General features: G+C 41.4%; 1 protein-coding gene across 1 annotated transcript in view; it reads right to left on the bottom strand.

Moving 5' to 3' along the window:
• MYBPC1 (myosin binding protein C1) overlaps positions 1 to 26,162 on the bottom strand; it is a 99,843-nt gene that overhangs the window by 30,349 nt on the left and 43,332 nt on the right. Inside the window, exons 9-18 of the mRNA XM_066634458.1 lie at positions 24,594 to 24,711; positions 20,954 to 21,002; positions 17,902 to 17,958; positions 13,221 to 13,387; positions 11,503 to 11,635; positions 7,227 to 7,351; positions 5,967 to 6,072; positions 2,748 to 2,914; positions 1,850 to 2,012; positions 572 to 678 (exon numbers count right to left, since the gene is read on the bottom strand). Of these exons, the coding sequence (XP_066490555.1) occupies positions 572 to 678; positions 1,850 to 2,012; positions 2,748 to 2,914; positions 5,967 to 6,072; positions 7,227 to 7,351; positions 11,503 to 11,635; positions 13,221 to 13,387; positions 17,902 to 17,958; positions 20,954 to 21,002; positions 24,594 to 24,711 (1,192 nt within the window). The remainder of the gene's footprint in view (positions 1 to 571; positions 679 to 1,849; positions 2,013 to 2,747; positions 2,915 to 5,966; positions 6,073 to 7,226; positions 7,352 to 11,502; positions 11,636 to 13,220; positions 13,388 to 17,901; positions 17,959 to 20,953; positions 21,003 to 24,593; positions 24,712 to 26,162) is intronic.

The following is a 26,162-nucleotide window of genomic DNA, read 5'->3' as shown; positions in this document are numbered from 1 at the left end:
AGGACATGAAGAGGGCGGGGAGGAGGTGTTCCAGGGAGTGGGAGTGAGGCAGGAGGAGGGCAGGAGCTCAGCTCCACTGGGTCCTGAGCTCCATGTCAGGCTGCGCAGCCTGACACAGAGGCTCTTGATTCTACAGCAGCCCAAGGGCTGCTATAGAATCAAGTAGCCCCATTACAGGGCTACTTGCCTTACCTGGGGGAAGCACACAAACATCCCCTTCCCCCGAGGAGCCACCAGCAGCTACCCAGTTGCACTCAGGATGCTGCCACAGTCATTTTTGGTGCTGCAGCAGCCCAGAGCGCTGGGCAGGTTAGAATTGGGCTGCCCATTTTCTCTGCAATTCTTCTCCATTTCTTTTTGTTGCTTTCACAGATAATGAACAATCATAATAAATTACTGATAACAGAACAAAGCTGAAAAGCAGGAAGTGGAAGCAATCTGCAGAGAAGCCAATAGATCCAATATCTGTCTTAGGATCAGCAGTTCACATTACATTTGTGAACTATGTAGACCTGAATCTGAGTACTAAACATATGCCACAGATAAAATAAAAGAGGCATGAGGAAGTTACCTATAATATGCACTTTGCAGGGGATGTTGACATTGTAGGCATCTGGAACAAACATGTACTCGCCATCGTCCTCAACGAGGGAGCTATCAATAATTAGTCGGTGGATTCTGTGGAAAATAAAGTCGGAAAAATATGCAAGTATTCCCAAATTTAAAGGCTCTGTACACATTGGTAATACATAAGAATTTAATGCAGTTATGAGACTCTAAGAAAATGTTGTATTACATGGTAATACAAATAATTCATTTCTGATTTGTGTAATGCTTCTGAATCTAAAAGCTTGAGTGAACACATTTTTACAGTGATTTCTTAGGACTAAGATCTGTAGATCTTCTATGTTTCCTTCTTATAAATATCCTTGTACTCATATTGTGAAAACAGTGAAAATTTTAAGTTGCAAAAATCTATAGTTCTACCTCTTTTTTAAAAACTACACTGTGGTGGTGGTATATTTATTAATATGTAAACATTAAATATAATCACAAGGAAGAGAAAAGCCCACTCAGACAAATGTCAGAACCATTCTAGGCCATTTTTTCCATGATATACATAGTCATTTGTAATGGAAGATCAGAAGACCATCAGGTGGATGATGTGGTATTGACAGCGATTCCCATGTTTTGACAGCTGTTTGACAGCTCTGGGAAGGGCAGGGCTGGCTCCACAGCTGTAATCAATCAAGGCCGATGGAGACTCTGATGGACACTTGAGCTTCATTTGACCCTGATGGGACGTCGAATGGACATGGACTAATGAGGTTGCTCACAGCTGAGCTGCATCTTGGATAATGGGACATCCAGGATAAAAGGCAACTTCAGAAGGAGCAAAGCCCAAACGCTAACCTGACCCAGACGTACAGGACCCCAGACGGACCAGGACCTATGGAAGAAGGGGACTGCCAGGACTCTGCTGGAGAGGATACAGAGGAGGGACTCTGCTACAGAAGACTGGACTGGGAAGACTGGACTGTGCTTTGGGAGACTGGACTGGATTGGACTTGGGACTGGAGACTATGGACCTATACCCACTGAGTTAAGTGGAGTTTTGGGGAGGGAAAGCCTCTGGACAAGAGGACTTGCAGGGAATAAGTGTTTGTAGCAATAAATTTGGTTAACTGCGATTGATAAGGAGTTCTGTGATCATTCCTTTGTACACCACAGCTGTTGTTTCTAGAGATAAGGACGTGTTAATTAGCCAAAAAAGTGAGCATTGGGAGAACATTTTTGGACAGGACATCATTCTGTAATAATGTCCAAGATCATTGTGTGGCATGCCTACCTTCCTTTGTGATACATCTTGATGCGGTCACTTGGCTGGAGAAGCTGCCCATTTTTGTACCACTTCCCTTCTACATTCTCAGAGATCTCACATTTCAGAGACAGCTCTTTGCCAAGCCTCACAGTTTGGTCTTCCAATCCCTGCAATATCTTCAGTGGTCTCACTTCAGAAATGAGGAATGACAGAAATTATAGCAGCTACTCATGACTTTCACTGCAAATTGCTAATGTTAAACACTGCTGAGCTGAAGTGGCTTTCAATGTAACATCTGCAGAGGCACAGGAACATACTGTATACAACCACATTGGAGCTTCTATATGCACAGAGTCTTCCACGTTCACTGTAATGGCAGAGGCATTACCAGACAAGCACCTCCACTGTACAGATAAAACTGATGAACAAAGTGCAGACTTTACAGCAGGCAAGGAGGGGGCAAGCTCTCATGCCTGGGAGTTCCAGTACATGTCACATGCACATATGAAGCCTCTTTATTTTGTGTCAGAAAATTGGTCCATCTACACTGACTTGTGGTGACTACACAGAGTTTTAGACAAGGGTCTTTTATGATCATCCCTGGCGATGACATGGATTGAATGTGGAACCTTTTACATACAAAGTAGGTGCTCTGTCACTGAGCTAGGGCACCTCCCTAATTGTTTACAGAATCTACATCCAAGAATCTACAGGGCTTTTAATTAGGAACAGTGCCTATTAACATTGCCCATAATCAAATGATTAACTAAATTCAAATAAAATAAAAATGGGAAGCATGCAAATATATCGTTCACAGAACTTCATCCAAAAAGGATTAGTGTATTGCTCTAGTCTAGAACATAAAGAGTTCATGACATACATGAGTACCATTTCTAACAAAAGTAGAATGTCATTCTTCACTCACAGCCAACATTTAGCTTGGCAGCTGATTGTCCTCCAGTTGTCATCACTGAATAGGTTGCATTGTCAGCTTTGGTTCCTTCCTCTATGATCAAAGTGTGCTTTTTACCTTCTATTTTCACTTTGTATCGAGATTTACTATCAAGGGGCAACTCCACACCATTTTTAAACCTAAACAATAAAAGTATAATCATTTTCATTATGTTCTTCACTGTAAGAACAGGTCTCACCTGACTATGGACCTAAACCTATGAGCCAGTAGTGCCAGTGCTGGACTCCAGCGCTGATGCTAGGCATTATAATCATGCTATAAAGCACTTTTATGGCACTGGAGGAGTAGGGAGTGCCAGTGTCGGGCCAGTGTCAGTTGATCGTGGGCCTGACGCCAAGAGGACGCCGGCTGGGGGTATGTAGCACCGCCGGGTGGTGGTGTGGCTGTTCAATGCGGGGGGAGGGGAGGGACAGATCCTATACTCTGTGTTGGGCTGAAAAGCCTGATACAGAGCTTCTCCAGTTTGTGCTGGTATCATACCCAGCACAGACACGAGCAGCCCCATTGCGGGGCCTGTGGCCTTACTCAGGGGAAGGGGACAAATGTCTCCTCCAGAGGCCTCCATGGGGCTGCTCGATGCAGCAATAGCCCTTTTGACGCCACTGCACACAGCAGCACCAGAGCGGTTAGGATTGGGCTGCCCACTGTGTCAACTGTGAACAATAAATAATTGTGGCAGGTGAACATTTTTACATTTGGGGATGTTCAATTTTGGTTTTCTTTAAAGAATAAATTTGCAAAATCACAGATTAAATGTAATATTTACAATGATCCAGCGTCGCCACATCAACACACATTTTCTTTCTGTGACACCTTTCTGTGATACAGATACATGATACCTGTGATACACTTGATGGAAATCAAGTGTAAGTAATACTTATTATGGGGTGGGCTGCTCCCCTATCACACAATAACCACCATGTGAATAAATTGTCACATTCTACCTGTACTGGTCTGTATTCAGGGTGAATAACAATTGCTTGAAAAAGTTACTTCAGACTAGTTCAATTGCCCAGAAATGGTTTATTCTGAATCTATTCAGTATCCAGGAAACACAATGGCAACCAGGCAGATTTGATGGATCTGGTCACTCAACAACAATGTGAGGTGAACACAAATATTCATATTCTTAACATGTTACCATACACAGCATGATTGGCCTCAAGGCATTTGATTATTATTACAATGGACACCTGCTTTGTAATGGTAATCCTTTCTGTAGACACCATTGCGAAAATAATGTATTGTGAAAATAATGTAATATGACCCCAAAAATGCATTATTTTTTGGTAATTCGCTGCCACACAACCAAGTTATTTCCTTCTCTAAAAGGTGATTTAAAAGGTGCCTACTATGCTCTTTGGGGGGGCATGGTTATCAGTTTACACCATGTTGTAATTTAAAAACACAAATTACAAAGCCTTCCCTCAGTAAACACAGTCAAGATATTACTGGCCGAAGCACTAGAAACCTAGAAGGCTTACATTTGCATCAGTGTTGCCATCACCTTCACTGTGACCTCGGTATTAGTGGTTGCCAGACGCATGTATACCAAGGTCTCACTGTAAATGATCCTTCCCACCATACACACAGTGACAATGTTAAAAAACATTGCTATCAGCTGAGGTGCTACCAAACACTGCATCTCTACTTCGCGTATTTCTCACCCACCAGGGTCCTGTTGGTAGTAATTGTGAGCACATTGTAAAGTGAATAATATATCATATATTGAACTTTGTTTTGCTATGGAGAGTCACCATAAGGTGATTTGATTGTAAATAAATTATAAAGTGGGGGGTTCACTGTACTTCATCATTAAACAGATTTATACATTGCCTTCCTACCATTTAGGACTTCAATGGCCCAATTCTATGGGCCATTTACACTGCTAGAAGAACTGGTAAGATTGTGCAGGGGTTGAGAGGGACACAGGGATTGGGTGGAATGGGGTGGGTGTGGGGAGGAACAGGAAAGCTATAGGGATAGGGAGGAGGGCAGGTTTGGCAGCAGTGGTGCCCACTGAATCATAATCCACTTCCCAGGTCCGATCCAACAAATGTTCCCTTCCCCCAAGTTGGCCTCAACATGCCAAAACCGCATGGTGCTATGTTGGCTCTGCTGCATCACTATGCAGAGAGTTGACTGAACTGCCCCAGTGGCTTACAAATGTTTTCTAATTAGGTTGTTTTGGGGGGGGGGGGGTAGGTTTCCACACTTAAATCTTTCACCTATACCTGATGTCTAATCTGGAAGGCCAGGCTTACTTGGCAAGTTACTTTTTCTCAGTTAATTTTAGTAGAATGACTTATCCAAACACACTTCTCTAGTGCTTATACACAAGTGTCAAGATGAAAAGTTATTTGAAAACTATATGGATTGAGGTCCATGTAAGCAACAGAGAGCTTATCAGCTACAATGTCAGGGAATGTACAGAAGCTCCGATTTCTGCTCATGGACATACTTGTCCATGGACATACTCATGGGCATACTTTTGCCCATGTTCACATTTGAATATACAACAAAGCTACTGAATAACTGTTTGTCCCTTCTCTAAAACTAGTTAACCCAGGATTCTATGAGTGCTGATATTATGTTAAACATAACTTCTGAAAGATTCACATTATATTTGGTGAAGTAGCCCAGCTTCTGCTGAAAGGTAGACCTGAAGCTACCTTGAAATAAATGCATCAGTATCTCTTAGTAAAGTAACTCCAGCTAAACTGGGGCAGGGAGGTGGAGGAATGGAGGACGAGATGGGGTGGAATAGAGGGTAGAATGAGGGCTGGAAGAGGGAGATATCCTATCCCCCTTCCAAGACTTGAGTCATCTTCCCGGGTCCACTCAGACTTGAGCCAGAAAAATCACAAATGCAGATTCAAGTAGACCTGTTCTGGCACCAGAGGCTTACCTCTGTGTAAGGAAACAAATGTTCACTTACCCAGGGGAGTTCTCTGGGACCGCTCTCCCCCTGCAGGATTCAGTGAGCACTCTAGCAGCATGGCTGCATTGGCAGAGGAAGAAAAGGACAGGATTGGGGCCTTAGCCATGACCAAGACCTGAAGAAAGCAGTGTGACTTAAGTTAGTTGTAACTAACTTGTTCCTTCAGACACAAGTAATCTTAGTTGGACTGGAGTAAAAATATTTATTAAAGGTGGATGGATGTAGCATACCATTTCACGTTTGCATCATCTTCAGACACTTCAACTGATAATTCTATTCTGTCACCAATATAGGCATTGGTATCTTCCAGGCCTTTTGTCACTATCACTGGAGGCTCTACAGGGAAAGACAATCATAAGAAACAATATCAGAAACAAGTTGCTATAAAGCAGTGTGGGTCATGACCTCAATGGGGTCACAAAGCCTCATTTGGGGAGTCGTGGCAATCTTTCAAAGCCTGTGCTTGGAGAGAGGGTTTGGAGCCAATCCAATAACGGTACTGACTTATCAAAACTGAGTTCTTGATATAATCCTGCACAGTGTCTGCCCACTGTCTTGCCCCACAGCTCCAAAGGCTAGCCCTGCTCAGGCTGCTACCTCACAGTGAAGTCCCAAGAGGCAGGGAAAAGGAGCAGGTGGGGGCAGGGGAGAGCACACTGGGTCCCTGTGGGGGTGTGGAATTCACAGTGGTTTCCCAGTCTCATACTTTATTTATCTTTATTTTTTGTGGTCGTGGCTTGAAAAATGTTGAAGACCATTGCATATTTGTTTAAACCAGGGGTGCTCAATAGGTGGATCGCGATCTACTGGTAGATTGCGAGGCAAAATGAGTAGATCGCGGAGTGCCGACTCCCCCCTTTCAGGTGCCTCTGGGAGGAAACGCCGGGAGTAAGGCCCATTGTACTCAGTGGGGCTTACTCCCAGGTAAGTGTGGCTAGGATTGCAGCCTCACAGCCTAATCCTAGACATGCCTACTCAGGAGTAAGTCCTGTTATACTCAGTGGGGCTCAAGGTACACCAACATACATTGTACACATAAATGTTATATGTTATGATGGCGCGAACATTGTAAAAAAAACTCTGGTAGATCTCTGGGCCTTGCTGGGTTTCAAAGTAGCTCTTGAGCCAAAAAAGTGTGAGCACCCCTGGTTTAAACACACAAAAAGCTTGCAAGGGAATAGAGACAATTGCTTTGTCCTTTAGGTTTCTTGTCAATGTCCATAGAGAGAATAGGGAGGGGGCTAATTTTCTCCCACATTCTCCGTACAGTGATGTCAGAAACTTCTGGGCATTTTGCACCCGAAGATACATATATTGCATCCTCTACTCCTTGATCTGCTGGCCTTCCTGTGAGTCCATATTCCCAAGGACAAGAGGATGTGCCCACCTCCCGCCCCCAATATTACGAAATATTGACTATTAGTTAAGCTAACAGTCATATTAGTAGAGAAGCTGGAGGAATCTCTGGAATAAATTCTGGCATCATTTACCTCTTACAAACAGTTCTGTAGAGCATTTCTCATCACCAGCAGTCACATGATAACGGGCATCATCTGTCAGCACGCAGTTGTTGATAAATAAGATTCTCTCATTACCTTTGTGCTCAAAAATGTATCTGTTGGAACAGACAAAATAACAAATGAAAATTATCTGCAGACATTGGACTTGCATATGATTCTTTCAGATCCTAGAAGGATAATGCGGAGGAGTGCTGTTTCACTGCCTTACAGCCCAATCCTATTGAGCCTTGCCACCAACAGAACGCATCTTCTGCTGGCAGTGACTGCTGCAAAAGTGCTATAAAGAGCTTTCTAGCAGTGTGCTGAGTAGCATGCTGCCAGGATGCTAGTGGGAAGGCTGGAGCCCTCCTGCGAGTGTCATCAGCTCTCCCATTACCTACTGAAGCAGTAAAGCCAATGGGAGAGATCAGAGGGGGAAGGTGGAACAGTATGGGGGTGAAACTGGGTGGGATGGGTGTAATGGTGCGGGGAGGCTGTGGGAAGGTGGATCTGGCAGCGATGGTGCTCACCAGATCCTAACCCCTCTGGCAGCAGCCTCCCTGCCTGCTTTCTCTCCTTGGACTTGCACTAGTGAAATTGCTACCACAGGTCTGAGGAGATCCATTGCTCAATGGGAGGCTTCCAGATGGGGGCAGTAGATACAAATTACCAAGGTTTTCTTTTCCATTCAGCTGCTGGACCAGTAAAAGAAAAGCAGGGAGCAGGAAGAGGTGTGTGCATACTACCCACTAGGCACTATTCCTCTTGGTGATCTGGTCTTCTCCCAGGAGTCCCTTTCCCCTGACAATATATTGCAAACACAAACTTCAAGAGGGTCGAACAGAACAGTCTCTGAAACCCTAGATCAGTGAAGATGGAAATAACCGGTAACAGGAGCCTAGGTTTCATTCCAGCACTCTTGACATATTTTTTTTTAAAGTACAATAATAGCTGGGTAAAGGAGCCAACATTACTGGTAGGCCAGATGGCTCAAGGGATAGGTAATAGATATGGAGCCTTTCACCTTGAGGTCACTGGTTCACATTTGTTTCAGGTCAGTAATGACCAAACCCCGTTAGCATGTAACAGCTGTTCAGTGGCCTGAAAGATGCAAGGTGGTGTATTCAATTCAGCTGGCTTCTTGAGAGAATGTACAGGCCTTGGGGAGGCCACTGCTCACAGCCACAATCCCTGTCCAAGAGGCTGAAGCCCCTTCACACCGCTTTCTGCCTATGGACTGCTGGGAGATGCTGGCAGTGGAGAGAATTCCTTTGGAGAGATTCAGGACTGGAAAGCATGCCATCTGTCCCACAGGCTCTGCCTTTTGGCATCTAAGAATGTGGTAGAATATTAGGCTCTTCTATTTCAGACTGTAGGTGGGAAGTCATATTCTGAATCCTCCCACATAGAAAGAAAAAAAAATCCTGAATGTAATAAATTAGCAAATCCAGGGAGAAGTCAGCTGTGAACCTTTCCTCTAATGTGCTTAGTCAGTACATGCAGTAAGAGATTTTTTTTTTTTTAACATGGAAACATAAATTCTAACCCCATGCCTGCAGTCTGTGCCATAACAAGCAGAATTACCAACTAGGGCAAGAAAAAAACAAGCACCCCTCCCCCCACTCTCCTAATTGGCAGAATTAGGTTCCCAGAAAGTGAGAGGAATAGTATAGCAATGTGCATTTTAGCTAATTGTATACACAGCATATTATATGTAATTAAAAGTTTTTTGTATAAGACATAATGTATGTTGCTAATTCTTAACATATCTGGTCTTGAACTGCCTTGTCTGGATGTGAATTTGGGCAGCTAAGCACAATTCATTCAGTACAAAATAATATATATTTAAAAATAAATTGAGGCAACTGTTTAAAAAAGCAGGATTTCAAACAACCCTTTAACATTTTTTTTACCCTCATTACTTTTGTGCCCAGGGCACACTTCCTACTTGCCCCACCCTAGTTCCTTAACTGTATGAAACGGAACAGTCCAGAATCCTGTCACCTCACACACAGTGCATGTCTAAGAGACATGTACGTACCTGTTTACAGTTTATCCAAAAGGGAGGAACTGGAGGTTTCCCTCTGCCACAAAAACAATTACTTAATTGTAACCCTAGATCTTTGTCGTGCCCTCCTAGAAAACTGGCTGCCTTCAAGCAATGGAACTCTTCAGAGCAAAGCATAATTGGCATAATTTTATTCTAGGACAAATAATTCCTTAGATTACACTCCCTCCCCCCAAGAGTCCCTTTGAGAAAGCACAAAAGGAACAGCTGCTCCTTGCCTCATAAATCATCAAGCATCACTTGGCTGCTTTGTGAAGTTCTGCCTCAATTTTCCCGCCATTATAAGGCTTTTTTTTTTTTTTTTGCTCAGACAGGCCCTACTTTTCTAAGCAGATTTCTAGAGACTATTTGCCTGCCTTTTTACTGCTCAACATTATAGAGGCAGATAATGACCCAGCAGAATTTCCCCTGCACAGTATGACCAAATTTCATAACTGCAAAAGAGGGGACAAGGCATCCCAAAATGTAGGACATCCCAAAAAATGTAGGACATGACAAAATAAAAACTAAAATCACTTGTATATTGATTTCATGTGGTTATTTTAAATACTACATTACTTAATATTAAATTTAAAATTTTATTGCATATAATTTATTATGTATAATTAATTAATTAATTAATTAATTTATATAATTTATTTATAAATTTATTTATGTATAATTTATTTATAATAATAAATTTATTAATTCCAAGAAGGCTCTGCGTTGCCTGCAGGGGCCATTCAAAGGGGAAAGGAGGACATTTAAGTTCTTTTCCAGGACACAAGGCTAAAAAAGAGGACATGTCCTGGAAAAAGACAATGTCTGCTCACCCTGCCCCTACATGTAATTATGACCTATAGAAATTCAGGCCTAGTAAAGTAGCCTCTCATTCTGTGGCACAGGGGACGGATCTAAATGAAGCTGCAGAAATTAAGACCTCTTCAAATCACCTCTTCAGTCTGTGAGGCAGGGAAGAAACAGCAAATTAAGGACTAGCAAGTTCACTATCAGTGCAGGTGTCTGGAACATCAACAGCTACAGAAATTTGAGCCTACACAACCTGTCCTCCTTTGTCAGATCTGACCTGTCAGAGTGCACATGCTAACTAGCCACAACAACCTGTTACAGTCCTGGAAATAAAGAAAAAGGATATGAGGGCGGAAGATGCGATTGCTGAACATGTGAGTTCTACTATTTCTCATTCTGGATATTAAACACAACTGCCATGTAAGAATGCAATGAAATTGCAGCCCAGCTGAACTGCTCTGTGAGCAGAATTTATCTGTGTCTGTCGGTAGTTAGTGAGTTGCAGTAACTTGAGAATGATCCTGAGAGGAATACTGTATGATTCTGTTTCAAATGCAGATTATTACTAGTATCTTGGCAGGCAGTGTGTGTTTGTTTAATGGGAGCAGCTAACAATCTCAGTGGTGAATGGTCAGTTGCAGATGAATGAAACAACAACAACAACAAAAAAGCCCTCCCTTTTGAAAGGTTTTGCAATGGTATGCTGTCCATTGAACAGAAATGAAAAGCATAAAAACTGCTAAGTGGGGAGCAGCAGTAGTATTAAAACATAAAAATTTAATTGCTGGATTTGACCAATATCCATCTACTCAAGCACTGACTTTCCACCTTTAGAAGCTCACAAGTCAAATAACCTAATTCCTCAGTCTTTTCCCCTTCTTATCAGAAGCATGGATTTATCATGATTCCATTGTAAGCCGCTTTGGGTGCCCAATTACTTAGGAGGGAAGGCAGGGTAAAAAGTTAAAATGAATGAATGAATGAATGAATGAATACTGCCTCTGAATATGGTGGTTGTATCAGCTGTTCTGGTTAACAGTGCTTGTTTAACCTATTCTATCTAAGCAATTCTATCTAATCAGACTGGCGAGGGAGGGAAGGTATATTCAGTAGGTTTCATGCATTAAAAATTGGTCATTGTGTTTAATAAAGTAGCACAAGTTAAACCCAAATGCAATCTGGTGTCTTTGCTGGGAGGTGTGAGCATAAATAGAATGTTAGATGCAGGAAGGTGACAGCAAGATACAGGTATCTTATGGTCTTATATGTGCTCCCTGAGGAATCTGGTGGGGTTCTTTCTTTCTTTCTTTCTTTCTTTCTTTCTTTCTTTCCATCCATCCATCCATCCATCCATCCATCCATCCATCCATCCATCCATCTCTTTAAATTTGAGTTAATAGCCATACTTACTTTCCACTTGGTCGGATTTCTTGACCATTTTTATACCATTTAAGTTCCACGGTTGGATCAGTCAACTCAACTGCAAACCTTACTCGACCTCCTTTATCTACTTGATATGCAGGATCCAAAATCTTAGCAAAAGCTGTTGGGTGAGAAGGATATTGAGGAAGAGGAGAAGTAGATAATGAAAGATAGGAAGACACAGGCATTGTCATGAAACTACATTGTCTAGAAAATGAGATAATAAGGGTATGTTTACATTACATAGGCCTGCAAAATTTAGGTGAGAGAAACTTTAACAAAAATTTATGGCGGTTTCATATGAATTTGGGATGCCAAATTTTAAAAAAAGGCTTCAGGTTTGCCCTATCACTTTTAATTGCTTTTAAAAGCATTTTGAAATATGGCATAATCTTGTAAGTGAATGATTCAGGAAGTTTCTCATGAGGAAGCTGCTTGAACCATTCATTCATGAGGCTATGCCATATCTTAAGAACTAAAAGTGATAGGACAAAACAGATGGCATTTTTGGATTCAGCACCCCAAATATACCCAAGAATAAGTCTAACTTTTAAGGAACCAAAATGTGTGCAGGCCTGTGTTATCAATACTAGCTTCTGTTTTCAAAATGTCCAGAGATATTGGGTATAAAATAAAAATGATCATCACACCAACATATATATTTTAGGTAAGAAAATTAAAATATATTTTGTGACAATGAATGGTTAGCTTATTTTATTTATTATTTAAATTTATATGCTGCTTTTTGAACTAAAAAAAATCCCAGTGTGGATGCTTGGAACAACATTGGAGGTAAGGGCTCTTCCTTATTTATTTTAAAAATTTATATCCTGCCTTTCCCATGCCGAGGCAAATGCCCAAGGCAGTTTACAAAGTCCTATAATAAAATATACAATGTATACAAACAGTGGCTTAGCTATGCCATCTGGCATCTGGGACAAAAAAATTTTGTACACCTCCCCCCTTAGAAATGCACTTCTGATTTTAGTGAAAACCTGAAGCACATTTCTAAAGCCTCAGACAGGCCTTCCAAGGTTCAAGGAGGCTTTGCACGGTCTTCCTGATGCTCAGAAGGCCTGTCAGAGGCCGTACAAAAGCACTTCAGGATTTGGTGAAAACTGGAAGTGCACTAAGACTTCCAACAGGCCTTCTGTGAGTTGGGAAGGCCATGCAATACCTGCTAGAGGCCTTACAAATGCACTTCCAGTTGTCATGAAAGTCAGAAATGTATTTGTAAGATCTCTGGCAGGCCTAGTAAGGCCTTCCAAGGCTCAGAGAGGCACTTCCTGATGCCCCCACCCAGCATGGAACCTGGGGCAATTGGCTCTGGCCTCCCTTAGCAACACCACTGAATAATGATAACAACAACAGCAACAGCAACAACATTGTATACAAACAATGAGTCAAATCATTAATGAAAACAATAAAACCATTGGGGGACAACTATTTGGTCCAGAGAGAGGCGGTAGAACCAAAAAACTATTACAGAGGCAAAGAGGGCAGACATCAACCTGTTGCCCAAACACCAAATCAAACGGAAACATTTTGAGCTCTTGCCGAAAAGCCATGAGGGAGTGGATAGTTCTTAATTCCCCCAGCAGGGAATTCCAGAATTGTAGTGCCATTACAGAGCAGGCTCGCCCTTGCGCCACCATCCCTCTAACTTGGGATAAAATATAGGATCATGACTTTCCTTGTTTTCATACCTGCACTCTTCTTTTCTTCCCTTCGAGTGCGCTTCAGACGTTTCAGCATGCCCCTCAGATCGGTGATTCCATACTGAAATGCAATTTTCTCATAGTCATTAGGGTTTGCATTTTTCAGAAGCTCCCAAACATCCACTTCAGGTTCATCAGGCTCTTGTTTAATCTCCCTAATTAGAAGCAAAAGAAGCGGGGGGGACGGGACAGGAAACAAAACAAGAATGCAACACAAGTTAGCGAGATCTTTCAGCATTATGAAGTGGGCAAGTGGGAAATCAAATCCAAGGAAGGCTAAGCTATAAATGTTTTAGCTAAGTCTTCTGGTGATTTAAATCAAAGATTTAAGACATCCTTAAAGACATCCTTACAGTAGAAGGGAAGTAGGAGGAATCGGATACGTACTTACCCTCGTCTTCAGTGGGTAACATTTTACAGATCTTGAGTTAGCCTTTTGAGTTCAAACCTATGAGATTTCACATGAAAGTAACTGAAGTTCTGCACCGATCTATTCTTATTCCATATATGTGAGTCAACTGATGGAAGAAAACTGTGAGATGAACTTTGAAACAAATAATTTTAAGGGCTTGGTCCAAGGCAGAGAGATTAACTGCAAACAGATTGTTGGATTAGGCCCTAAATGTGGCAAATGGAAGCCATTTTGCGCAATTTGTTTTTAAATGTTTATTCTGATGGTTAAAGGAGATTCATGTCTCAAAGAGGAAAGATATCATAATTATCTAGTAGCTTAAAATAGCAGCATATCAAAACTTCTTTTGTAGAACAATAATTGGACTCCTCTCTCCCCACCACAAAGCAATTTTCTGGAAATGGTGAAATGGTGAAATATGAAATTTCTTTCATATGGTGAAATCCACATGCTGGCTGGATTAATGGACAGATTCAACATCAGTTCAGCCTACCACTTGGTCACCTAAATTATGGAATGCTATCACAAATGTGGTAGTGAAGATTGGTGTGTCTCGTCTGTTTACAAGACTACCACCCCATGTGACTTCACTACAAAGAAGTTGAAAAACAGTCTGAGAGCCCTATCCTAACTAATAGTTGCAACAGAGGTAATGCCACTTTGGAGCTACCACTGCAAATCATGGCGGTGTTGGCAGCCTGCTGCCGCTAGTGTCTACCCATGGGCATGCACATAAGTTGACTGGAAGAAGAGGGTGGGGAGAGGGATTCTGGGTGGGGGGAAGGTAGGAGGCAGAATGGGGGAAGGAGGGGTGGATCTTGGTAGCAGTGACTTGCACCAGATTCCTTTTTAAACTTTTTTTTAATGCTCCAGGCATCTCTCTTCTGTAGAGATGAAGCCATCAAATATTCTTGAGTGATCCTTGGATTTTTACAGATGCTAATACAATGTTCATTTAGAGTACACATGGTACTACGTAAAGCATACAACTGTTTAGGTTTAATTGCATGGTCAAATATTATTTTAAGGGAAATATAAGCAGCTATGAGAGGTCTCTATTAATAGTATATGTATGACTGATTTCTAAGGTATTTTATTTTCCTTTTCATACGTATAGTTTATGAAGGTTGGCTACTTACTTCAAAACACTGCTATTTGAGTGAGATTCTACCTGGCCAAGGAAGAGGTCAACATGTAAACATGTACCAAAACTGACAATGGGACAAATTCTCATTTCAATAAACTGGCCACCAGGCCACGGCAACTCCTCTCAGCTGCAATGAGAGGTATTCACCTGCATGGATAAGAATCAAAATGAAAATGTGCCTCTTAACATTACGGACAGCCCAATCCTATTCACACTTTCCTGGGAGTAAGCCCCATTGACTCAAATGGGACTGACTTCTGAGTAGACATGCATAGGATTGGGCTAACAGTTGTTGAGAATGAAGATTGGTGCATCCTGATTTTCAACTCATTACAGAACTCCTTTAGCCTCTTTATTTATCCTGCTCAACTGAAGAACAAATCCTTGAGCACACAACCTTTGCCCTGAGGATCAAATGGCTACTCCAGAGTGGATAATGATCACAAAAATTTCATTTATATTAGGCCAGTGGTTTCCAACCTTTAGGATCTTGTGAACCGCTGAAGTAAAAATTGGAATTGTCATGGACCACAAGTGCCTGTGCATGGTCTGGACTCCACCCTCTCTGGCGGTCCGTCTCTCAAGTGCTCCCCCACTTACTATCAAAAAGGATGGAGAATAGACCACCTACAGCCACAGCTGACACTTCAGTGGCTGTAAGCAGTACATTCTCTACCCTTTTTGGTTGTCAGTAGGAGATTGCTTGCTCGGCAAGACACTGGAAATGATCAATGGTGATTTTCTCCAGAGACCTCGCGGACCACTTCTCAGGGTCTTACAGACCACCTGTAGTCCATGGACCACAGGTTGGGAACCAGTGTATTAGACAGAACTATAGCAAAGGATGTGGCTCTCTTAGCTTGTTTAAAAAGAAACAACTTAAAACATTTGCATTTTTTGTGTGTATGCTTTGGAATTGCATGCATGTTTCGCTTTGGCAGAAACAGACTATTAGATTCTTCTAGAAACTATTAGATTAACCTAGAAACCTTAACTATCCTTAACTAGCTAGTCTTAAAACAGAAGATGGAACCTACCTTACTATGCAGATATTCAGTATTTTGACCTTGGTAAAATACTGCTATTTTTTAAATAGTGCAATAAAGTCATCAGATTGATTTGCCCATTATCCAAACATTTCTATAGGTTTATGTATGTATATAAATATATCCATAAACTAGGTAATTAATGTAGCAGTCATAGCCATAATTCCACACTACCACAAAATTCACTCCAACCTTTCCACACATGTTGTATGTTAGTAAGAAAACAACAATGGAAAATCAAGCCAAGCAAATGCATTTCCAAGATATTAATATAAACATTGCATGAGCACACATCAAATTGAGAAACATAGATAAGGAAGAGACAATGGAGACCTGGCAGGAGTGAAATGGACCAAAAATTGCTTTGTTATCATTCCTGTGATTCCTAAATGTTTGATTGGATCACCTTCCAAGGCCTGGCTAGGACAAGGTACCTTGCTGATACTATTTTGGTCTGGGTCTGGTCAGTCTTGGGAGACCACTTGCGTGGAAATCCTATGTGTATCTCATTGACTTCCATGAAGACAGTGTCAGGGTATTCATGTAATACATAAACTTCCAGCCTTCTTTACAACTGTTATTGGTTATATTCTTTAGAAATTATCCTTGATTCTTCCCTATATAAATGATCTATAAACATTCTCTTGAGTTAACTTTTTATCCATGTTCAATGAACAAACTTGCTCTGGTCCAACCTTGTGATTATTTGAAAGACATTCTGCTGAATTACTTTATTAATTTATATTTAAAAAATATGTACAGTATATCCTAGGGTTTTTGTCCTGTCCCCCCTAGTGGCTAATAATCTGGACTACTAATTCATGACTTTAGCCTGACCATTAATTCCATTTATCCTAGCCCTTTTCCAGAGGACCTGCTAGAGGCAAGCAAGAGTCCTCCTGGTTATCTGAATGCAGCCTGTGTCCAAGCACTTTTGGACCATATTTGGGTTTCCCTGAAGGAATGCTTATGGGTAAATTCACACTACAGTGTTTTCAACAGGACGTTATATTATGATAATGTCATTAATGTCTATCAAGTAATAATAGGGTGACTTTGCAGGGTCTCATGTCCCAAGTATTCTCAGAAGGAAGCATATCTGTTACTTATAAGTTCAGACCCGGTGGTTAGAGTGTTTGTTGGACTAGGTTTGGAGAAACCCAGGTTCAAAATCCTTATCAGCTCTGAAGCTGATTGAGTAACCTTGGGTTATTGTGAGGATGAAATGGGAGGGGACACAGTACCATGTGTACTGCCCTGAATTCCTTGAAGGAAGGGCAGGATAAAAGTATGTGGGAAAATAAATACAAGCACTCTTACCGAGCAACATAACATTCGCATGGGTGGAAATGGATGCTCCCATTAATTGTACACACAATATCATGTGTGATGTAGGCATATCTCAGAGATGTCTTATCCATCTATCCTATCCTATCCATCCTAGCCATCTCATTCAAAAAGATGGCAGGGAAATTTCATGAACAGTATATATGTTACTCCCATGAAGAATGCACAGATTACCAGAACCCAGTAAATAATTCCACGTCATTCTTAATAGTGAAAGGAAGAATGGAAAAGTCTGCAGTCCATCTATGGACTGTATCTTTGAAATCAATGCTGAAGAGTTGTGGTTGGTTTTTTCTAAAAAACTTCCTTACCAGACTCAATTGTCTGAATTGCTCATTCCATAATAGGAAAAACATGCAAACACAAAACAAACTCCAATATAATATTGGCACCTGCCACTAAGGCCTAGCCCCATGTTATAATTTAGTGAGAGAAGAATTCTCCTCTGAGTCATTCCCATGTTGTTAAATCATAATACAGTATGGGTAGCAGCCCTAAGAAAGTGTACCATATATTAAGAACTTTGTAGTTTCTTGACATGACAAAATTGGCTTAACTCTTAGCAAGTTTTCACCCTTAAGAATTAAAGTCCAGATCATGAAAAGGACAGGATCCTCGTAACATTTTTGGAGGAATAAATTTTACACCTGACACTTTCTGTGTGCGAGCCTAACAATTTCCAATCCACACCTGCTCACTTCATTGCTTGGTTCTCACCTACGTTTCAGGAGACCACTAAAGTCAAGTTCTCCTGCATCCTCTTGTCCTTCACCACTGTTATTAATAAAAAAAAAAGATCAAATCTTTGTTTAATACCCAGAGAGTTGGACAACACACATTGCATACACTCTAGATGCCCTATGAACACAGTACAGTGTAGACACACAAGTAAGTCTATTACGTCAACACAAACTTGTATTCTTTTTCACAGGAGATACAATTCCTGGTAACAAGCACTTGTGAAAAATGAACACAAAGGTTTGTATTGCTCCAAGTTACACTTGTTCAGGCAAATTTTTGTAAAACAATGGACATATATTTGCCTAAATTTGTGTTAAACGTTCCTCTAACACAAATGTGTTTCAAGGTGAGTCAGCACAAAAGGCTTTGTTTTAACTTCTACCAACATACTTGCTTTAAAAAAAAAACAAAGGTCTTGTGCTGATCTTCATTATAAATGTAAAACAAAGATTTGCATTGTTGTGTGTGCTGCATAGAACAATGCACAGCCATGAAAAAAAATATCAAATAAGAAAGTTAAGGTTCTCTTAAACTTGGTCAGTGAGGTTGGCAAGTAGTCACTCCCACCTCCATGCCACACAATGTATTGTAGACTTTCAAAGATGAATGTTATCATAGAGAATTTAATGGATATTGAATTTTTTTCTTGAACATACTGAACAATAAGAATATGATTGCTATATATAGACAGGGCTGAATGTATTCCACATAGGATTCCTTAGGTACTGAGTTTGGCATGCTGAAAATTCTGTCTTTGGGGAGAGGGAAAGTTTGTTAAGTAGAAAGTTTCTAGTCCTGAGGTTTGCCTGACTGCTTATTAAGCTGAAAAATATGTAGATGCAGAAATGAGAGGTGTCATAGAATCATAGCGTTGGAAGGGGCCTAATAGGTCAACTAGTTCAACCCCCTGCCTGTAGCAGGAAATCCTCCCAGAGCATCTCCAACAGGTGCTTGACGAGCCTCTGCTTGAAGAACTCCAGTAACGGAGAGTCCACCACTTCCCTCGGCAATCTGGGGAGTCTTGAGAAGAGTTTTCTGTTATCAAGAACTGGGCAACAGTAGCTTGCAGAGTAGTCTGTTCTGTTCTTATTACTTTCACCTCAGTTCTACTATCCATTTGACCCTCAATCTCTACTCCCTCTCTTCATGCATCTGTGTCACTCCATCCCTTACAAACAAAACAAACCACCAAATTCTCCAAACATAGTTAATTTTGGAGAAGAAACTACAGAGGAAATTACAGAAGAAGGGGCTTGACTGGTCTTGTTTATTCTGAACTGGAATGTGAACATTCCTGGAACTGACTCTAGATTCCCATTCCTGGTAGAAAATGCATGAAGCCCAGTTTATAAACGAACAAGTAGTAAAAGTTACATTGTTGATGATGGTGCCCTGCCCTTAACCATCAACTTCTCCCATTGGAAACCTCTTTATAGCTTGCAAACACATTCCCTTCCATTTCCATTGCACATGGAAAAGCAGCAAGTGCCTGATCTAGAAAGAGGATTGAGGGAAGCTCTAGTTGTTTCAAGTCTGAAGATTCAAATACCTGACTGAAAATATGTGGGTGGGATAAATCACAAGGCAGTAATAGGAATATTGCCTAGCTGAGCTGCAGAGTACATTACACAGTGTAGTGATAGATACTGACCCCCAGAGAATTCCAGTTCTAAAAAGACTTCCTTGAAATCATTTTTAATTACCAAGGGATTGATGCTACAATATTCATGTATTAAGAAATACTATGGAAAACTCTAACATATAACAGCAATAATATCTATGGTACCCAGATTTTTTAAAATAATTTTTTTACACTTATGCATTCAGAGTGTAGTCTGTTTTTATTTCGTCCTTATCAAAGTAACTGAAGTTCACTGTATGTGGCATTGGTTAAGCTGGTAGACCTGAATAGTTTTCGGGTCTGAGATATTCCTGCTTACTTCTTGCATGTGAAATTCATTTGCTGACGTCATCAGCCAATATTGGCATGCCAGGCTAAATACCAACTTAGTGATACCTAGTCATTACATATATCACCAAAGAGAAGGAGGGAAATGGTGAGCTCTCCTTGCCTTCATGGTTTTCTCTACCATTTTCTTCATGCCGTGCACACATGACTTTCTTCCATGTGTGTTGCTAAGGATTAGGAGGCTAAAATACCAACATTTGGTAAATATACATTTTTTTTAATGAGAGAAAGTCCAGATGGCAGTTTTCTATGGTGTGCGCTGAAGTTCACAAATGACCAAATGGAGTCTCAGATACATGCTTACTTGGAGTCAGCCAAAAGGACCTGTAGATAAATCTCTTTCATTTATATCCCTATCTGGCTATGCCATGAAACTTAGGTTGTCTGATGTACACAGAGAGATCTCTCCCACCTTCAAGGGCTATGTTTTGCTGAAAGGGCAAAACTGTACACATATTCTATGTGTATACTCTGTCATTGAAATATTGGGAAAAGTCACATGTGCAGGGGTTTCATGTTGATCTGTGAGAATCAAAATGAATGAAACTTTAAAATGTCTAGAACTGGATGAGTCTTGGATCTTTACAACTAGAACAATGCTGCAATGATTGCCGACTGTCGCATGTGAACACAGATAATCTCAGAATGCCTGAGAATAGATAAACACTTCCCCACTTAGTTGCTGTTTACATACAGTTCACCTTCTAGAAACAGCAACTACACTGAGTGATTAACAACAACCTCCAAACGGCAGCCATAATGTGCAAACCAGCCCTAAATTAAGGAAATGAAGTGGCAATCTTAACTTTAACCGTGACATTAAAAAAAAAGTATCCTACAGCTGTTAGACACTGAAGTCCACTTTTGTAACTTTAGACTTCACTCTCATTCTGCTATGCCTTTTCTAATGGCCTGACACAATCTCTTATTTCCACTCATTTTTGGTTGGGTTTCACCCCACTTGCTATGTTTGACTTTCAGAGCTTGTATCACATAAGGTTTGTTACACTCCTAGAATCCATAGCTGAAAGACATTCCAAGATCACTAACAGAAGTTACCTTCTTTTGAATGCAGATCGGATATCAATCGATGGTGCAGATGAAGTTTCTGCTAAAATAAGAATAAATAAATGAAATTTCTGCTTTGAAATTTGAAAAGCTTAAGGCCTGGGCATAATTTAGAAAATTATGGATGTTACATAACGATGATCTGGCCAGCACAGTGTTAACTCAAGACCCTGTTGATTTTGTTAAGCTAGTGTTATCAAAGAGAGATCTCAAATGACTTCTAGTTGTAATTTCTTTTCACCTGGAAGAAGCATGCCTTTATTACAGCAAACAAAACAAAACAAAAAAACACCAGAGAACATGGACAAAACAATAACTTACAAGGATTAGAAAATCTAAGTATATACTCATGCCATCTAAACATATAGTCCTGGCATCAGTTAAAATTTCTTTCATATCCACGTAAAATAAGACATATTCAGAGATCTGAATGTGGCCCATAACATGGTGTTAAATTTCACCCAGTGTAAATTAACCATGTAATCAGATAAAACAATTCACTCATATAGAAAGTTTATGCATGCAGACAGACTGGCCTCCTGCCTGCCTGCCTGCTACTGAATGCACACAGACTTTGAGGCTTGGCTGGTTAATTGGCAGTCAGCTGGACATTCCGTTAATTGTGTCCTGCCTCCCTGGCTGATTAATGAGCACTCTGACCTTGGTAATGTGGTGGGCTTGTTTTGCTCGGGTGAACATATAATGGGTGAGCTGCCAGATGGCCGCAGGCCTAAGATATTTAGAAAGCTTGCGTGGATGTGTCTGGCAGCTGAAGTCATAGAGCCAGGCTTCAGGACCCAAGAGTAACATTTTGAGGGGCAGACAAGGTCCTTTGCTCTTGAGCAGACTTTTTGGAGTGGGTGTGCTCAGTTCTATATATAAAAAAAACCTACCCACGCACCAAATCTCATGCCATCAATAGACTATATGCATATCTGCAATTTAAATGTGCTCGACATGCACATTTAAACCTTGGTCTTACAGTTGTAATGAATATTTCCCAAACCGGGGACCTGGAATTAAGTTCTCAGAAAAAGAATTTTGACACCACATTCACTCTGATGCTACTACATCTCCCACCTATGATCAACAGCTGCCTTATTTGCAGCCAAATAACCAGGGTGACTAGATACAGTGGAGGACAGAGTGCCCATCATTGTACAGTGTGCTCTCCATATCTGCAGATTCAGGACCTGCAGATTTGAACCAATGCAGGTCCCAACCCACATCAGGAGGGCCTCACTGTACCTCCCAGACATGACCAGAAGAGTCTTCCAGTGGGAGGTGGTCTGAGGCCCGCGGAGGCCGCATGCATCAGAAGGCTCCTCTAAGGTTTCCTGGAGGCCTTAGAAAGCACTTTCAGTTTTTGCTGTCTGCCTGGGCCTCATAACACTTCCTGAACATGGATGGTGTCTTCCCCATTTGCAGATTCAATTATCCATGGGTTTCAGTATTCATAGGGGGTCCCGGAACAGATCCCCCATGGATACAGAGGGCCAACTGTATAGAATTTTGGCAGGTGCAACTCAACAAATAAATTATGCAAATAAATACATGGAAGGATTTTAAATGATGCATTGCCAAAATTGTCTCTTCTATATAGTGGCTAAAGGTATAGGCACTCTGTCTATTGTATCTGGTCAGCCTGCAAATAACTCTTGGAAAAATCCAGGGTGAGATGAGGTCTTGCCTTACTTGGTGGTTTTGTGGTTGTACATACACATCCTGGGAGAAAGGGAATGTTTCACTTACTTCATTATACACACTGTTTCCAAATCTCTACCCACATTAAATAGGTTTATAGCAATGTTGCATTTAATTTAGGTAATTTTCAGCCCAATCCTAACCTGCACTGGAAAAGGCAGGCCAAGTGGTCTGAGCCGTATCCAGTGCAGGGTAGGAGATGCCGTATCCAGTGCAGGGTACTCTGCCACACAAATCAGAGTAAGGGGATTTTTCCCCCTTTACCTTGTTTCACATGGCAGCCAGCCCTACGGGACTACTCAGATGTGCACCAGTGAAATTTGCAACACCAGGCTGGCTGGGAGAGGAGTTAGGATCTGACCTAAGTCATTCTGGTCCCACCCCCTCCCAGACCCTGTCTGCCCACCAGTCTGCCCTCCCCAGCCAAAAACACCCTGTCCAGGCCTCCCATCACCCTCTCCAACTCTCACCCCATGATGGCCGCCCTCGGCCAGAGTAAATTGACCTTTCCTTGGTGTTGTGGAGCCTGAATTTGGCCTCTGTGCACATATGTGCACTGGTTCAGCTGACTCTCCAGGAGGCACGAACATACTTTACAGCACATTCATGACACTCCTGGGCCGGTGCAAGGGACTTGCGCCAGCCCATCTAAACTTCAGGACTGTGTTCTTTTCATTTTTTTAAATGCAAAGATGCAAGAAACTGACTTCCAGTAGTGTGCAGGGCAAAGCTATATCAGAAACTGAATATTCAGCCTATCTCATGATGTGTTTGTAAAAGCCTAATTCCTTGCTAGACCTAGGATCACCCAAGGAGGTATCTTTCCATTGCTCTCCATCATGGTTAAATTTGGAGAGTACTGAGCTGTCAGCACTGCAATCTACCATCAGTGCTGTTCCAAATATAAACTGAAGGGTTGAGTAGGCAGGCTTCTCAAATAATTGCCTCAAGAATAATATGATTTCACTGCTTCAGAGTATGTTTTGTGTCATCTCCAATCCTTTAGAGCTATGGAAGAGACATGATATTGAATATAAATACAGTTTATAAATATATAAATTCAAAAATAAGTAATTGGAATATCAGATACCAGACATTCCAAGGAATCCTGGGAACAGTAATTTGCTACTCGATTGCTTTATAAAGAGATTAGGCAAACTGGTAGAAGACTGAATTATCCCTGGCTATTATTACTTATTACTGTATTTATATACCACATTTCCTTCTCGGAGTACAGATATTGCTTAAGGCAGTTTAACCTGTTAGATATGATAGGTATAGGACCTCCATGTTAGGTATGTCACCTAATATCGGTTGTTGGAGAGAATAGGGGTGAGGGTTATTGTCATCAAGCCCTGCTTGTGGGCTACCTGGAGATATGTGGTTGGCCATGGTGGGAAGCAGAATGCTGGATAAGATGGACCATGTCATTTTATTATCCTGAGAATTTTTCATTAGAATTCTGCCTCCCTCTCCCTTTTTTTTACTAAATAGCAGCTGCAGGAGGTCTGCTGACTCTGCTTATTCAGAGAGATAGGTGAGGAATAAATTGTTTAAATAAATGTTCTTTATTTGGTTATTAACTGTGGCTATTTGCTTGAGAGGCATTTTGGGGAGGCAAGAGGGAAAGGGTTAAGCTATTTCTGCCCAACGTTGCATATATGCCACAGGAACCAAATGTGTACAATACACCTCTGGGCTGGGCAAAAATGGGTTAAGTACCTTCCTTTCTGCTTGCTATGGCCCCAATTACTTACACACACACACACACACACACACACACACACACACACACACACACACACACACACACACACAGTTTCTCTTGTACTACTATTTTAAAAAATTGGAGAGACAAGACTACTTAGCTAACATAATGTGTAGCCTGATCTTCAGTTTTATAAAAAGTGAAAGAAAACATACTTACCATGAATTTCCAGATCAAAAGAGCAGCTATCAACTTTATCCTTATACGTTACTTCACATCTATAATTTCCTGCATAGTTTTCCTTAGCTTTTATGATCTGCATTTCAAATGTATAAATCTGAAATCCAAATACACAGTGCAATTATAATTTTAATTTAGAAGATTAATCTGCAGCTGAAAACACACACTCATTTAAACATACGCAAAAATCAAAGCTCACATACACTTACTAGGATAGGCCACGCAACCATGTAAAAAAAAAGGAATACAGGTCGTGCCTCATTATCCATGGGGGTCTCATTCTGGAACCCCCAGTGGATAAAAAAAAAAAATCAGTGGATACGAAATCAGGTTTCTTGCTCCTCTATTGTTGCCCCAGAACGCATTGGTATAGATACTATACCACATTCAGCTACTAGATGGGGTACATAATGGAAACTAATGGAATGAAATTAAAATTATTTAACAGCACAAAGGTAGGAAATTGGATTTTGGTGCTTTTTTACAAGGCATTTACAGGTAGACCTCAGTGGTGAGTCAAATCAGTGGTTACCAAATCAGTGGATACCTAGGTCCTATCTGTATATCTCTGAACATAACACAAGAGTGTAACAGCCTTGCTGAATCCAGCCAAAGGCCCATGGGCAGCCCAATTCTATGCTTCCTGGAGCCTAGAGGAACAGCAGCACCAAAATGGCTATCGCCATATCCTGCAAGCACAGGGAAGCCACCAGAAGTCTCCTTGGGGGAAGGGGACTTTCTTTCCCTTCCCCCGAGGAAAGCCCCAGGCCCCACAGTGGGGCTTCTGAAGTCTGTGCTGGCTATTTTGCTTTGCAGCCCAACCTGGAGGACAGGATGCAGTGGAAGAGGCCACCACTGGTCCCACCCCCTCCTGGGCCAATCACTGTCCCTGTCCTATTGATGTTGTGGGCTCTGCACCTTCTCCCTTTTCAGCTTTCCCCACTCCACTTTCTATTTTTGTACCAATGTAGGGTGGGAACCTGAGTACCTGCCTCCAGGCTCCTTGGGTTTGGTCTGCCTTGCATGATCTAGAAAGAATTTCAAGCTCTCTTTCTCTGGTTATAAGTTACACTTGGAAGCTTCCAGAGTTGGTCAAGAAAACTTCCCTGCTATACTTATGCAACTGACTTGGCCTACAGGAAATCTGCTATGCTAACTTTCACCTCTCTGTTCTCATAGCCACACCTCCATGGTCCAGTTTCCCCTGTAGCTCTGCCTTTTCATACATTTTCCCAGCCTCTCTTCTCCTCACCCTAGAGCCTGTTATCCTCTAGAGAACCCTAGAAAACCAGGAAAACCAGCACTCTGCACACACGCTGGATCTCTGGAACTTCTTGCTAAAGACCCTGCAGACATTGTGACTCCTCCTTTTGGCTATACAGAGCAGCACCAATTTGCTAGTCAATTTCACTTATTGGAATTATGTTGTTTTGACATGTTTCTCCTCACCTTCTGTTATTGTAAATAATCTCCATACCAAATTGCATATTCATTTCAGTTACATTCAGGTTCAGATTCTTTTTGGAGGGGTACCCAATCAGGAGGTGG

Source organism: Tiliqua scincoides, chromosome 7 (genome assembly GCF_035046505.1).
Source record: "Tiliqua scincoides isolate rTilSci1 chromosome 7, rTilSci1.hap2, whole genome shotgun sequence".
NCBI classification, from domain to species: domain Eukaryota; kingdom Metazoa; phylum Chordata; class Lepidosauria; order Squamata; family Scincidae; genus Tiliqua; species Tiliqua scincoides.
Note: the sequence above shows the minus strand (reverse complement) of the source record. Positions and strands in the feature narration are given on the sequence as shown.